Source organism: Lingula anatina, chromosome 1 (genome assembly GCF_051362555.1).
Source record: "Lingula anatina isolate TDL-2025a chromosome 1, LinAna3.0, whole genome shotgun sequence".
Lineage (NCBI taxonomy): Eukaryota > Metazoa > Brachiopoda > Lingulata > Lingulida > Lingulidae > Lingula > Lingula anatina.
In genome coordinates this window covers 44804997-44821229 of record NC_141767.1, presented here as the reverse complement: position 1 = coordinate 44821229, position 16233 = coordinate 44804997, and the positions used below count along the sequence as shown (strand labels likewise).

Genomic DNA, 16233 nt, shown 5'->3' with positions numbered 1-16233 from the left:
AAACACACTCTGATATCTTTCCTTTCCTAGCTATAATCAGTTGAAGATTCCTCTCTCGTGGTCCAAGAGGTCACCAAATCCTTTGTGTGATGACTTTCTTAGCACATCCCGTCATTTTGAAGGCACCTTGAGTTGGTCATAAAAAAAATATTGGGTTGTTGGTAATTTTAGGTAATTGAAAAGTGTGATAAACATTAGAGGTGAGCCTGAAGTGGAGTCTGACAACATAAATTTGAGAAAAACAACTGCCAATAATAAAGAAGAGGACTTGCGAACATATTTCCAATATATACTAATTCAAGTAAGAGGCAACAAAAGTTATGGCACCTGAATAGCTTTGTAGTTTGTATAAACCAACTGTTGATGATGTTTCATAAAAGGGTGGACCATGAAATGAGCAACAATATGTAATTTTTTTCTGATACATTTATTGAATTTTTAGACTAGTTTCCATGACCACATATCACATTTTTTTCATCGATAGACACAGACTGCTATGTACATACAAGAACAACTGGGCATTCCAGTTCTATATGTAGCATTTTTACATATATTAAAGCATAACAGATACAACACATACATTCTATAAGGGGCCATCATACCCTGCATAGCAAGCAATCAATAATTTTGATAAAAAACGCAAATTAGTCAGAGTTCATCTACGTTATATTAAAATTACAAGTTTTTGATGTTGAAATGACCATGGAAGAGATAATATCAAGAAGACTTTAGATCTTGCACTGCTAAAACAAAATTAGCAGTTATTGAGGTGTTAAAGTTATATTATTGTTATGCAAATACTCATCAGATTACACATGGCACAATAAATAGTTGTCTATCCTGTATCAACTTGGTTTTTGTTGTTAAAACAAACTGCTTTTAACTAGAAAATTGATAGCATAATATCTGCAAAACATGCACAATTACTTTCAATTTTTAAAATAAGCAATTTTTCGACAAGAAATGATCAGAGGTCCTCAAACATCTGACTTCTTCGGCACCTGACTCCTTATGTGAATATGGATATGTAATAAGGAATAAGGATATGTAATCCAATATGAAGAACACAAGTGCCTGAGCCACAAATTACAATATTACTACCATGTGATTGCAACACTCTCTGACAGCACACTCACTAGACACATTTCAAAATCTTCTACTGCACCATTTTATCTAAGGCATGACGTTTACTTCTACAGTAACTATGTATTCTTCTAATAACATGCAATATTTTCATAAACATGGTGTCAAACCATGGATTTTACTATCTTTTTCAGTCAAGAGAAAACTGTACCAGTTGCTGTGGTAAACTTGCAATCCCCCCCCCCCCAATAATCCATCTAATGAAATCCGGGACTAAAAATCTGTATGACAATGCATTATCTGGCTAAAAAAAATTCCTCAGGCATAGATTTTTAAACACATATTCAGCTCCTTATATCAATTGATCTATAAGGTAACCTAAAAGTTATATTTCAATAATTCCTATACATACTCAACAATTACAATAATACTTAATAATATTTCAACATATCTAAAATATGCAGATGGATCATGCGAAGTAAAAAAAGAAGAGATATATAACTTATAATTATCATCTACAAAACGATACGGAGGGACTGAACACATTAGTATACATATAGGACTGTTAAGCAAGGAGAACACTATGTCAGCAGTAATTATAGTCACACTTTTTCTAACAGGTCTTGACTGGCTTAACTGGTGTTTGACCTCAGGTTTGGCCTTACTACCAACTGCTCATTAGCAGTTACTGCCACAGAGACAACAATTCACCTTTTAATGTTGATTTCATCTAGTTATTCAGATTCAGTATTGAAGTACATGTCCTCTTGATATGCTGTTATCTACATTTGAAATTATCTAGCTGATTATTTCTTTATGATTAGAGAAGTCATGGCATAGTGCAAAACTTTGCAAGTTCTTGTTACCTGTCTTGATACTCAGTACACTTTTACATTTTCTTTGCACTCAATGACATGACTTTCTATCACTTCCAGTGACGATATTGTTAGAAGGCATAAAATTCAAATCTATTTGGTGCTTCTGCTGCACATGCTTTGTAGACAGATAAAAATTCTCTATAAACAAGTTGTTTAAAGACGTTCTTCAAAGGTTGGAGGACATCCACTTCTAGAATTATGATCATTTCAAAAATCTGCACCACATAGAAGTACATTAACTTTTCTAAATATAGTTTGTATTTCATTATGAAGGAGGAAAATGAAATGGTAATATGCAAGTCAAGCTAAAAGCCCATAACCGCAAGAAAGAAGCCACTGCACAGCATTACGAAAGAGAACTCAGTCACAAAATACATAACCTCTCAAATGATTGGTTATAAATTACTAAAAACTATCCATGATTGCCATATCTAAAACAATGGATGGATCTCACCTGCCAATCATTTGAGAGGTTGAATGGTGATTGGTTGCCATCACCTGCCAATCATTTGAGAGGTTGGATGATGATTGGTGGTTGCCATGGGTTGGTGTCCGACACACCCAGACCCATTACCTTGATGCCAGCAGCAGCAGCAGCAGTGGGGGACATAAGACTTGTCCAGCATATTACCATAAACATGTATTTTGTTATACAATAACCATATTTGCTCAAAGGAACGATGCAACATCCCTCTTTCATTACATGAAATCTCAAACACCGATGCAATGTGCTTTAAATAGTTCTTCGCATGCAAACTTTTGACAAGCAAGGAACAAATTTCTTCACCAAGCCATCTCGAGTTTTAAAACATGCACCTTTTCTTGTTTCCACCTCAATCTCTTTGCACTGCATCATCATCACTCTTTAGTAAAAAGCAGTAAAAAGTACCAGGATAACTAGATTTATTTTGCCTATGAGCAAATATGGAAATAAACCATCCAGTACTTCTTGAAGAAGTACTTTTCTTTTTGCAATTGTTTATTAATAAATTGTATTGCACAATCTCTGATAACTTCTCTGTGGACTGAGGTAATGGGTCTGAGGTGTGGCAGCACCGGTATCCCATCATGCAACAGTGTAAAAGGTCCTACAGCAAATAGAGATAAAGAGAAAATAAAATACACAGATTAGAACAGAACAGGTATGTGGTGGAAAAAAATTAAAAGGAAAACATTTGGATATTTTGTATAAATCAGTGTGCAAAAAATGGATTTGTACAAGAAAAGCTATCAACTGTTGTGTGAATATATCATCCAATAATAAGAACTTTCTCCATTTATCATTTACAACTGTATGTTCAAAAGTGAACTTCTTTGATCATAATAATGTCATGCATGCCTAATTTAACAAATAAATCAAAGCACTAACGTAACAGAAGACCTTTTACCAATAACTTTTCTGGAATTGCTTATGAAACTTCCCAAATCAGAATACCATGAAGCCATTTACCAGCTGTGCTTATACAAACAGTCCAGTTCGTGACTTAAATCATCAAACAGAACAAAGTGCAAAAAAAAATTAAGGTTCTACTCACATGAAGTGGGTGCAGGGGAAGGATTTGAAGCTAGTCTCATATCTGACACTGGCTGGACATAATTAGCAGGGAAAACCCCCTCCTGTCCATTCAGCTCCCCTTTCCACCAGTCTTGATCATCTCGATTGATCACATTAATGATGGCATCTTTCTGGAATGTCAGCTCATCATCGTTCTGTGCAGTGTACGGATACAGGGCTACCACTTGGTCAGCAGCTAGAAAAAAAGCTAAATTTCATTTACTTTTGACATGATTTTAGGTTTATTTAACATAAATTATATGCTTGACACAAGTAGAATATTTGCACTGCCCAATGCAGCAAACCTCGCAACAGTTGCTACCACTCAACAGGAATGCTTTATTTCAAAGAATTAAGAACTTTGAAAAATACAAAATTTCTAAAATTCACAATTTTCCCCATTGAAAAGATTGGGACATAAATGTACACTGTGATATGTAAAATCCATATAATACAACTTAGCAATGACAGAAATGCACTTTTCTTATTTTGATCCAACATCAAAGTGAATTTTAGTGGCTAAAACATCACCCAATGGAATCTATTACCTTCCACAGGCTGCGGAGCTTGTTCTGGTGTTGGTGTTGGTGTTGGCGTTGATCTTCCCAGCGTGTTGGACTTCGATCCATCACCAACAGGAGTACTTCTGGCACTACTTGACCCTAGTAACTTAACATAATTGGCAGGGAACCATCCAATCTTTTTCTTTTGACCCCGAGCCTGAATAAAGCAAATAACATTCTTAGTCTGCAAACCATGTATAAAAGATTAAACTTAATGCAAACTTAAAATTTTTCTTACCATCCTACATGCTACAAAAGTCTGTAAATCTTTTTATCATACATGCCAGTAGATAAAAGGAATATCAAAAACTAGAGGATCAGAGAGGCGATACCGCCTCCGAATATTGTACCACCAGCTGGAGCAAGCGCATTCGTATAGACCCCCACATACACAAAATAAGGAACACAGCCACCAGTCTTGTGCTTGACAAGCTGTAAAAATGCATTCAACAAAAATTTTCAAAATATGCAAAAAATATATATATAAGTTTATCGTAAGGTAGGTCAAAGGTCAATTCCAAGGTCACAGTAAATTGCCAGTATATGACTTCCTATTCAACTTCAATAGTAACTATGTGCCTATCTCTGCCAGGTTTGGAGTTAAAAGAGAAAGAAATTAGCAGAATTCAGTTCATGATAATAAGTAGGTCAAAGGTCAATTTCAAGGTCACACTTAGATTGCCAGTATATGACTTCCTATTCACGTTCAATAGTAACTATGGACCTATCTCTGCCAGTTTTGGAGATAAAGGGGAAGCAAAATATGCAAAGTTCAGTTCATGGTGAAAAGTAGGTCAAAGGTCAATTTTAAGGTCACTTTAAGATTGCCAGTATATGACTTCCTATTCAACTTCAATAGAGACTATGGACCTATCTCTGCCAGTTTTGGAGATAAAAGGGAAGCAAAATTTGCAAAGTTCAGTCCATGGTGAAAAGTAGGTCAAAGGTCAATTTTAAGGTCACATTTAGATTGCCAGTATATGACTTCCTATTCATGTTCAATAGTAACTATGGACCTATCTCTGCCAGTTTTGGAGATAAAAGGGAAGCAAAATTTGTGAAGTTCAGTTCATGGTGAAAAGTAGGTCAAAGATCAATCTTAAGGTCACATTTAGATTGCCAGTATATGACTTCCTATTCAACTACAATAGAAACTATGGACCTATCTCTGCCAGTTTTGGAGATAAAAGGGAAGCAAATTTTGCAAAGTTAAGTTCATGGTGAAAAGTAGGTCAAAGGTCAATTTTAAGGTCACATGTAGATTGCCAGTATATGACTTCCTATTCAACTTCAATAGTAACTATGGACCTATCTCTGCCAGTTTTGGAGATATAAGGGACTAAATGGTATAATTTTGGAGTTACCATAATGTGCCATAAATTTCCTACAGAAAAAATTAATTAAAATAAAGAAAAGGTCATTTTGGTCAAAATTCTTGAAATGGGAGGTGCTCTGAAGTTCCAGATGTTCAAATTTGATGGATTAATGTCATTTTTGACCACAAGTTGTCTGCTTTGCCAAGCCTTATGTTTTATTTTTCCGAAGTTCAAAATTTATTATCCATTACCGTACTGCACATTTTGCTTTCACCACCAATATGTACTTTTTGATACAGCGTAACTCGAAAACCGTATGGAATACAAAAAAATGGAGACCACCTCCAGTGTTGGGCTTTACATGCTCTACAAAATGCAAACAAGGCAGCAAAGCTGTCAAATGTACAGACAAAAAGCAGGAAATAACATAATAGGCTACTGTCAATTCTGATGCAAAAGTACATTATGTTAAACTGCAAATTCAACATCAAATTTTAATTATGCTCAACAGGTAATACCAATGTAAGTAAAATGTGAAACAAGCATAAGGCTTCAGGCCCATGGGAGTTCAAGTTCACACTTTGAAAATGTAAAACTTCCAGAAAAAGAAGTCAATTAGACTGCTTTTCCAACTCAGGCTGCATTTTAGTCCTGTATTTCTTTTTTGAAAGTTTGGCAATCATAAGTAACATGGTTTTCCCATAATGGTCATCATGGCAGCAGCATCCAAAATTGTGTTTTCTTCTATTCTGATGCAATATTACATAATGGTTAACTGCATAATGACAATCAATTTTTAATAACAAAATATATGTATCATGGATTTTCAGAAAATGTGACTAGCCTGGGTCTTCAAGCCTGTGGAACTTCAAAGTCACACCTTGAAAATGCCAATATGTGAAAAATTAAATTTTCACAAAAGAACTGTTTAACTGGCAGATTGCATTGCCTACTGAAGCTGTATTTTAGTCCCATGTTTCTTTCCTGTAAGTTTGAGAACAGTAAGTGACATGGTTTTTCTTAAAAGGTAATCATGGGAGCAGTGCCCAAAATAGGTTTTTTTCAAATTTTGATGCAATATTACGTAATGTTTAACAGCATAATGACCATCAATTTTTAAGAATAAAATATTGGTATCATGGATATTCAGAAAATGTGACTAGCAAAGGTCTTCAGGCCCATGGAACTTCAAAGTCTCAACTTGAAAATGCCAAAATGTAAACGAGACAGCACTGTTCTGAAATGTTTTTTCCCCATTTATAACAATTTTTAACATAAAACAAAATTAACAGTTTATTGCCATTTTTATATGATCAACTAAGAAAATTGATGAGATGAGAAAAATATCAATAGAGCAGTGTTAAATGTCCAATTTCTTCCATTCTGAGATTCTGAACATAGTGGATGATTGAATCTGACAAACTGCAATGATATGAGTTTATTTCCATTTTTGAAACTTTATTACACAATACACGATAACATGTTTACCAACATTTTTACAAAACCAACTAACAATGTTGTAAAGATGCAGGAAATGTCAAACAAACACTTTCACGTATCTTATTAGTTTAATAATGAGACTGTTAACATGCCTAAAAATTGAATCTGAGGAAATGTGAAAAAACAGCATACCTTCTAAAATAATGGCACCATTATGCTGATTTATGAACTCAACCTGCATTTTAGTAAAATTGACCACTCCTGTGACTTTCATGACAATTGGCCCATCTGTTTTTCTTATATTGTGTTTACAGTGTTGCATATATGCTGAAAAGTGTAAAAAAACAGCATAACTAGTAAAATAGTGGCCCGATCATGCCGATTTTCGAACTTGACCTGCGTTTTAGTAAGATTGATTACTCCTGTGAGTTTCATGACAACAGGTCTATCAGTTTTCCTTAAAATGTGTTAACAGTGTTGCATATATGCTGAAAAGTGAAAAAACAGCATAACTACTAAAATGGTGGCCCGATCATGCCGATTTTCGAACTTGATCTGCGTTTTAGTAAGACTGATTACTCCTGTGAGTTTCATGACAACAGGCCTATCGGTTTTCCTTGAAATGTGTTAACAGTGTTGCATATATGCTAAAAAGTGAAAAAACAGCATAAATTCTACAATAATGGCCCGATCATGCTGATTTTCGAACTTGACCTGCGTTTTGTGAATATTAGTCAGCTCTGTAAATATAAAGCCACAAAGTAAAACTGTCTTCCACTTATGGTGTTAACGCTGAAAGTGCACGGCGACGGCGACGGCGACGGCGACATGATCGGCGACGACAGACGCAGGTGATGGCAATATGTACAGACACATCTGTGTCTGTACATAAAAAGAATGGGTGTCTAGCATTAACGGTTCCCGAATTAGAGACAGTTTTCAGTTTCGATATCTTATGGCCGCTACTCCCGTGAAAATGCACCGATTGACCCCAAATTCACGGAGATGAAAGATGACCCGAAGGGTAACACTTTCCATTAATATTATTAGTTAAGTCTGTGTGGTGTCTGAATAAGAGCGCAAATAATTTTTTTTTCGGCAAAAATTTTGTTTTTTTGAAAATATTGGCCCGTTTGACCTTGAAATAAAGGTCAAAGGTCAAATCCAAGGGCATATTTGAAATCTACACATATGACTTTTGGAAAGCTGTCTGTAGAAATTTTTTTCCATAATTCCTTCCGTAGGGGAGATAATTAGCATTTAATTTTGCCATTTTTGGACAAGGGTGCATTGCAATGAGTGCCACACCTAGACCCCAATACTGACAAAGCCCAAATTTTACGTGGAACGAGTTGAGATTATACGTGACCTAAATCCAAGAGATGGGTATGGAGGCCCTTACCGTCTAGGAGGAGAAGCGGTAACGGTGACTTGGCGACGGAGCCGCAGGAGCCGGCGGAGCCGCAGGAGCCGGCGGAACATACGGGTCGGGACTAAAACCATGTGTACCGCCAGCGCCTACGCTGGTGGTACAATAAGTGAAGATCACTTCACTCTGTTCTTTCAACGCACCTGTAATTCTCCCTCCCACCATCCACTGGGGCTCTTCTTGCGGACATGTATTAACTGGCCAGGCTTCAAGGACAACTGTTCTTCACCAGTGGCTGTGTATGCTGCTATCACTGATGCTATCTCTGCATGCAACAATATTTTTATCATTTAGAATGATCACTGTAATTGTAATTTCAGCTAAGAATAAATACCTTTTTTACAATTCAAAATTATGAGATTTTATGTTAAATAACTTATTTTGATTTACCATAAAAATATCATTATCTGAGCATTTTAGTATGAAGATATTAAATAACTATTTATTTCAAGTAAGTAAAAAATTCTAATGAGGAATTTGTGATTATACTTACCTGGCTTTTTCCCTGCAAGTTTCAAACTTGGCTGGAAGAAAATAATGCAATAAATCTTATAAATCAAACATATGGCTATTAAAAATAACAACTTCCTTATCTATTTGACATTTGTAGAGCAACATACAACACTGGTAACTTAATAATCTATGACTATGGGCATTGTCTACAAAACTAAATGCAAAGCAAACAATAAAGCTGAATAAAAATGAGATTTTGGGATTGGGATTATGAGACCAAATCTTTGGTTTGCAAAAGTAGTAAAAACAAGTATAATGTGTTATATCATCAAAAAGGAGTTTCAGACTCAAAATGGTTATCTAAGGTTAAAACGTGCAAAGATCCTGTAATATCATTATTACAGCAAGCAGCTGGAAAAGTGGTTCATGAATTTTAAATTTGTGTTGACTAACACTGTAAAGAAAATCGATTTGTCAAATGCTTTCATCTAAAATTTGTACTTGAATACACACAGCAATGCAGATAGGCAAAATAATAACTAACAAAACAAACAATGCCACAGATAAAAAAATGTCCAAACACATCACTCCTCTTATAAAACAGCTTGCTGCTTGCAGTAATTACAATTCCAAACTATATTTTTAGCTTAGGAAGGATGGACATATCACTGTTTCTTACTGCTGGCCTGGCTGTGACAGCAGGGAGCGGGGCTCCTAGTGAAAATATATCAGTGTCTTCCCCATTCTCACCCTGGTCAGTAGAAAGCAGCCACACACAGAAAGGAGAAAACACACAAAAACAAGAAAAAAGAAAACACAAGGTAAGTTAGTACATAAAAAAAACAACTAAAAACTAGTTATATAAATCTTGTCTATACAGATGCATTGTACATTTGTGAATATACATTTGTGAATAAACACTGCATTATGAAAAAGGTTTCTTCATTGCATCAGAAGCAAATTAATGTGCTGTCAACAAAGAAATACAAACTAGGAGTGTGCAGTCTATGGGGGGGAAAAGTAAGAAAAAAGAGCATTATAGAGCAATTTTATTTGTCACTCAAGCCATGTCCTAATTAAAAACAGATAAAACAAGTATCACACATTTAATAAAAGGTCCAATGACATGCAAAAGTCAATAACATTAATACTAAATAATATTTATATTATAACAACAGCAAGGCAAGTATCAAACAACTGTTGGCTAACATGCAGTATGTTTGGCTTTACCTGTGATTCCATCTTCTTAACATAATTTGCAGGGAAGATTCCAGTTTTATCATTTAATGTCCCGGTCCACCAGTCGCCATCTTTACTGGTGATAGTGATGATATCACCTTGGTTAAAGCTCAGATCTCCTGCCTCCCCTGATATGTAGTTGTACATGGCTACATACAAGTCATCTGGAATTGAAAATGGTTAGAGGATAACTTGTCTGAATTAATTCAAAGCCTTGTAATTACTACTAAGAAATTCTTAAACAGCTTATATCTTACTATTTCATTATTTTCAAAATTTATCACTCACTGCTGTTTACAAAAACATATTTTTTCAAATGCACTAAACTTGCTATTAAGTTCAGAAATAATTTTAAATCCCATACTTAAGGTAATACTAAAAAAATATCTTTAATGAAATACAATTAATCAGTATTATTTGAATTTAAAAGTAATTATTGCATATGAAGTGTTTTCCATAGCTCTCTCTCTCTCTCTCTCTCTCTCTCTCTCTCACCAACAAACCAAAATATAAGCATGCTATTACCTCCTTGAGGTGGCTCCACTGTAATCTTCAGATCTACAGCTGGTGGTGGATTTACTGGGGTGTCTGACCTTTCATCAGAGACTATTTCTTGCTCTGATGTCACAGCTGATACCTCAGAACTAAAAACAAATTAGCAATGTTTCATTATTTTAATTAAATTGTCCCAATTATAATTATAATAAAAATATTTATATAACAATACTGGAATAAATTAGTTTAGAAACTACAGTAGTTTTCTTATGTGAATATAAAAAAGTGCAGTCATTTACTTACCTTGCTGAACTATCAGCTGCTGGAGCCTGTCCTATCAGTTTTACATAAGATTTAGGAAACCAACCAATCTAAAATACAGAAGTAAGTTTTAAAATTAAAACTTATATAATTGGGATTTGAATACATAAACATCATTCCATTTAACAAGGTGTGGAATGGAAGTGATCCTGATTTTTCTCGCAGATTTGAAATAAAATAAGCTGTAAGCGCAATCTGCAGCAGCTAGCTATCAATGTGCTTTTAGTATATTCTAATTTTATGTTCTACAACTTGGGGACTTTTTCATGTTATACAAAGACAAAGATGAAAAGAACTACAGCTCTTTCTTCATCTGGTTTTATTCATATTTAGCCTTACAAATGCCACACCCATTTTCTCTCCAGATTACGCACTTTCTGTCCACTTCACAAATGACCCACAGTCTCATCATATCCATCATTCTACAGGCTTTATTCCAAGCTTTTGCCTCTACAAATCTTACTTTTCCATGCAGCTTTCCAGACCACCACATGTCCTGTTGCTCCAGCACAGTGATCACATCACCTTTGTTGAATGTCAGGTGGTTGTCCTTCTTGGCCCTCCATGGGTACAGAGCCTGAGCTTGCAGACTCTCTGAACTCTCTGCAGGTTGCTGCTGCTGCTGAAAAGCCAAGTCAACCACTGCAAACACCACCAATAACCCACCTCTGCACTGCTACACATTATGTTTTAGAACAACATCCATGACTGTTCATGATTGCCTTGAAAAGAGTATTGCTTGTCTTTCTTCTATTAGTGCCAGCCTTTGTCAAAATGTCTTTTAGTATCTTATCTTCTTTTTGTTATAAAACTGATGAATGACATACCGATCATATTAATCAACCAATTTTGAAATGTGTTTGACAACTTCCTATGCTAAACCACATGCTGACAAAGACTTGAAAAGCGAGCAAACAAATTCTCAAACATTTCACAAATAAAAGCCAAGCTGTGCTTGCTTACAAAACCCGTGTGAATTACAGATACATGTCAGTAATATCCCAGAAATAATCATTCCATCTTGTTTTCTTTCACTTTCTTCCTCTCATATATTCATGTAGATGGCATTCAGAACAAGGCAGCAAAGCTGTCAAATGTACAGACAAAAAAACAGGAAATAACTATGCACAAAATAGGCTACTGTCAATTCTGATGCAAAATTTTAATGATTGAATCTGACAAACTGCAATGATATGAGTTTATTTCCATTTTTGAAACTTTATTACACAATACACGATAACAAGTTTACCATCATTTTTACATAATCAACTAATAATGTTGTAAAGATGCAGGAAATGCCAAACAAACACTTTTACATATCTTATTAATTAAATAATGAAACTGTTAACATGCCTAAGAAATGAATCTGAGGAAATGTGAAAAAACGGCATTTCTTTGAAATAATGGCCCGATTAAGCTGATTTTTGAACTCAACCTGCGTTTTAGCAGGAATGACCACTCCTGTGAGTTTCATGACAATTGGCCCATCTGTTTTTCTTACATTGTATTTACTGTGTTGCATATATGCTGAAAAGTGAAAAAAAAAGCATAACTACTAAAACAGTGGCCCGATCATGCCGATTTTCGAACCTGACCTGCGTTATAATAAGATCGATTACTCCTGTGAGTTTCATGACAACAGGCCTATCAGTTTTCCTTGAAATGTGTTTACAGTGTTGCATATATGCTGAAAAGTTAAAAAAACAGCATAACTTCCCTTCAAATGGCCCGATCATGCTGATTTTCAAACTTGACCTGCGTTTTATGAATATTCATCAGCTCTGTAAACATACAGCCAAAAAGTAAAACTGCCTTCCACTTATCATGTTTACAATGAAAGTGCACGGCGCCAGCGCCGGTGACAGTGACGGCGGCAACGGCAGATACAGGTGATGGCAATATGTACAGACACATCTGTACATATTTACTGTACTGTTTGAGAACAGTAAGTGACATTGTTTTTCTTAAATGGTCATCATGGGAGCAGTGCCCAAAATAGTTTTTTTTTCAAATTTTGATGCAATATTACATAATGTTTAACAGCATAATGACCATCAACTTTAATAATAAAATATTAGTATCATGGATATTCAGAAAATGTGACTAGCAAAGGTCTTCAGGCCCATATGGAACTTCAAAGTCACAACTTGAAAATGCCAAAATGTAAACAAGACAGCACTGTTCTGAAATGTTTTTTTTCCATTTTTAACAATTTTTTTAACATAAAACAAAATTAACAGGTTATTGCCATCTTTATATGATCAACTAAGAAAATTGATGAGATGGGAAAAATATAAATACAACAGTGTTAAATGTCCAATTTCCTCCATTCTGAGATTCTAAACATAGTGAATGATTGCATCTGACAAACTGCAATGATATGAGTTTATTTCCATTTTTGAAACTTTATTACACAATACATGATAACAAGTTTACCATCAGTTTTACATAATCAACTAATAATGTTGTAAAGATACAGGAAATGTCAACCAAACACTTTAACATGTCTTATTAGTTAAATAATGAGACTGTTAACATGCCTAAGAATTGAATCTGAGGAAATGTGAAACAAGACAGCACTGTTCTGACATGGGTTTATTTCCATTTTTAACACTTTTTTAAACATAAAACAAAATAAACAGTTTGTTGCCATTTTTTTATGACCAACTAAGAAAATTGATGAGATGAGAAAAGTATCAATAGAACAGTGTTAAATGTCCAATTTCCTCCATTCTGAGATTCTGAACATAGTGGATGATTGAATCTGACAAACTGCAATGATATGAGTTTATTTCCATTTTTGACACTTGATTACACAATACATGATAACAAGTTTACCATCATTTTTATATAATCAACTAACAATGTTGTAAAGATGCAGGAAATGTCAAACAAACACTTTTACGTATCTTATTACTTAAATAATAAGGCTTTTAACATGCCTAAGAATTAAATCTGAGGAAATCTGAGGAAATGTGAAAAAACAGCATAACTTCTAAAATAATGCCCCGATTATGCTGATTTTGGAACTCAACCTGCGTTTTAGTAAGACTGACCATTCCTGTGAGTTTAATGACAATTGGGCTTTCTGTTTTTCTTATATTGTGTTTACAGTGTTGCATATATGCTGAACAATGAAAAAACCGCATAACTACTAAAATAGTGGCCCGATCATGCTGATTTTCGAACTTGACCTGCGTTTTAGTAAGATTGATTACTCCTGTGAGTTTCGTGACAACAAGCCTAACGGTTTTCCTTGAAATGTGTTTACAGGGTTGCATATATGCTGAAAAGAGAAAAAACAGCATAACTTCTACAATAATGGCCCGATCATGCTGATTTTCGAACTTGACCTGCGTTTTATGAATATTCATCAGCTCTGTAAATATAAAGCCAAAAAGTGAAACTGCCTTCCACTTATCGTGTTTACAAGGAAAGTGCACGGGGCCGGCGACGGCATCGGCATCGGCATCGGCGACGGCGACGACAGACGCAGGTGATGGCAATATGTACAGACACATCTGTGTCTGTACATAACAAAAATCATTAGGTGCATAAGGATTAATTGCAAAAGAAAGTTTAATTTGTCAAAGGAAATACCCATTAAAGAAGATAGCTCAACAGTAAGTAGTAAACCTTATCCAAAATATTTATATCAATGCCTGCCATAAGCAAAATCTGAGTTTTGCATTTAAAGATATTGATGCAGCATACTTATGTATAATTAGAGAATTCCAAATTGCTAAGTGAAGAATTCTTTAGCAAAGGGCACCAGATTTGGAGAAACACAAATTCTGCTTTAAGTCTTTCAAATAATAAATAAATAAATAAATAAATAACCTTCATGCTCAATATGGACACAAAACTGAGCTATGCTTCACATGCTTCCTGGGTTGTCCATGTTTTCACTTACTTGGTTAGCCTCTGCATGTTGTGCTACTGCAGTAAATGAAGAAGCTTCTGAGGTGGACAGGTGGCTTACCACTTGCTGCTGGCCCATATCTTGATTACTGTGAGTCTCATTACTAAAGTAAAAGAAAACATAGTTCCACATTTCTCCTTTCGTTTGTTGTCAGCATAGCAATGGCACTATGTGCAGTGATCAAGAAGCCCAAAACAAAATATTATTGATAAGCATAGTACCAACATGACAAAAAGGGTAAGAAATTTCAAAGAAAGGCAGAGAGAAGAATTTTAATCTTAATACATTTGGTAAATGCAGATAATTACTTATTTTATTTTATTTTATTTACTTTTATGCTCTATCTTTCCACACTCCACAGTAAAGTTGTATTTTTTTTTTTTTTTTTTTTTTTTTGCAAGAATGGCATTATCAAAATGAAACACACCTTGTAGTGACTGTGTTCTGATCAGGTCCTACAGATGGCACATCATCTTCCTCCGCTTTCCCTACATAAGCCTCTGGGAACCAGCCGACTTGGCCATTCTTCTCTCCCTGGACCCAGCCCGGCTCACCTGTGGTGTCCAAGAATACCTAGTAAACAAATATAGATCTTTTATACTAAATTATTTTCCATGAGGCTGGCTCTACTGTAACATTCCAGCACCACTGTTCAGGGACAGAATGTTCAGAAAGAAATTATGCATAATCAAAGAGAGCATAAAATCAAAAGGTTCAAAGGTGGATATCATTGTTTTTATCTTTCTCACCTCAAGCAACATCATGGTACTTATTTTACCTTCATCAATATAACCAGAGCACTCATAAAAACTACACTGTGCCTATCTTCTAAATAAATTTATTTATATTGTAAGATATGCCCTAAGAGCTGTATTAAGTGCACTGACCTGAACTATATCTCCTGTTTCCAAAGACAGTTCATCAGCATTCCTGGCTTCAAATTTGTACAAGGCTTTATGCTTGACACCCTTCTTCTTTGCTAAAAACAATACAATAACTTATCACTATCACTTTTTGCTTCACGTTTTACAGATAAATTCTCCTATTTCATTGAAGAAATAAGAAAGCCACTTGCAATTAACTGTTCTACAAGATATAATTTTTCAATGACTATATTTTTCATTTTACAAATTTGGCTTCAGGCTTAAATATTAAATTTTAACTCACCGATATAAATACATACCATTTTGGTTACCTGAACTGAAAGCATCTGCCCATGTGTCATTCTGTGTTTGACTTTGTGTACCAAATGCACTGCCCCATATATTAGTATCTGATGTGGACTTTTGACTCTGTGAACCAAATGCATCCCCCCAAACATCCTGCTGGTTTGGCTGGGACATGGAATTAAATGCATCAAATGCATTGCTGAATACTGATGACTGTTGCTTCTTTTTTTCTGCTTCTTGTTTCTGTCTTTCACTTTCTTCTGCAAAAAGAATACCAAATATAATTCATTTCAATAGAATTTAGTGTGAAATACTATTCATACACTTCAAAATCATCTGTTACAGTATAAGAATTAATATTAATTTTTTT

The 16233-nt window shown here is 34.9% G+C and overlaps 1 protein-coding gene across 13 annotated transcripts in view; it reads right to left on the bottom strand.

Moving 5' to 3' along the window:
• The window catches only part of LOC106176210 (intersectin-1), a 45366-nt gene that overhangs the window by 15299 nt on the left and 13834 nt on the right, over positions 1–16233 (bottom strand). For 9 of the 13 annotated variants that reach the window (XM_086999955.1, XM_086999946.1, XM_086999954.1 and 6 more), the window contains 13 exons: positions 15878–16123; positions 15582–15673; positions 15122–15267; positions 14686–14797; positions 11236–11394; positions 10755–10822; positions 10482–10600; positions 9948–10120; positions 9397–9468; positions 8758–8788; positions 8408–8529; positions 4065–4236; positions 3497–3712 (listed from right to left, as the gene is read on the bottom strand). In XM_086999955.1, coding sequence (XP_086856081.1) covers positions 3497–3712; positions 4065–4236; positions 8408–8529; positions 8758–8788; positions 9397–9468; positions 9948–10120; positions 10482–10600; positions 10755–10822; positions 11236–11394; positions 14686–14797; positions 15122–15267; positions 15582–15673; positions 15878–16123 — 1728 coding nt within the window. The remainder of the gene's footprint in view (positions 1–3496; positions 3713–4064; positions 4237–8407; positions 8530–8757; positions 8789–9396; positions 9469–9947; positions 10121–10481; positions 10601–10754; positions 10823–11235; positions 11395–14685; positions 14798–15121; positions 15268–15581; positions 15674–15877; positions 16124–16233) is intronic. The other 4 variants (XM_086999948.1, XM_086999949.1, XM_086999953.1 and 1 more) reach the window with 4 other exon arrangements.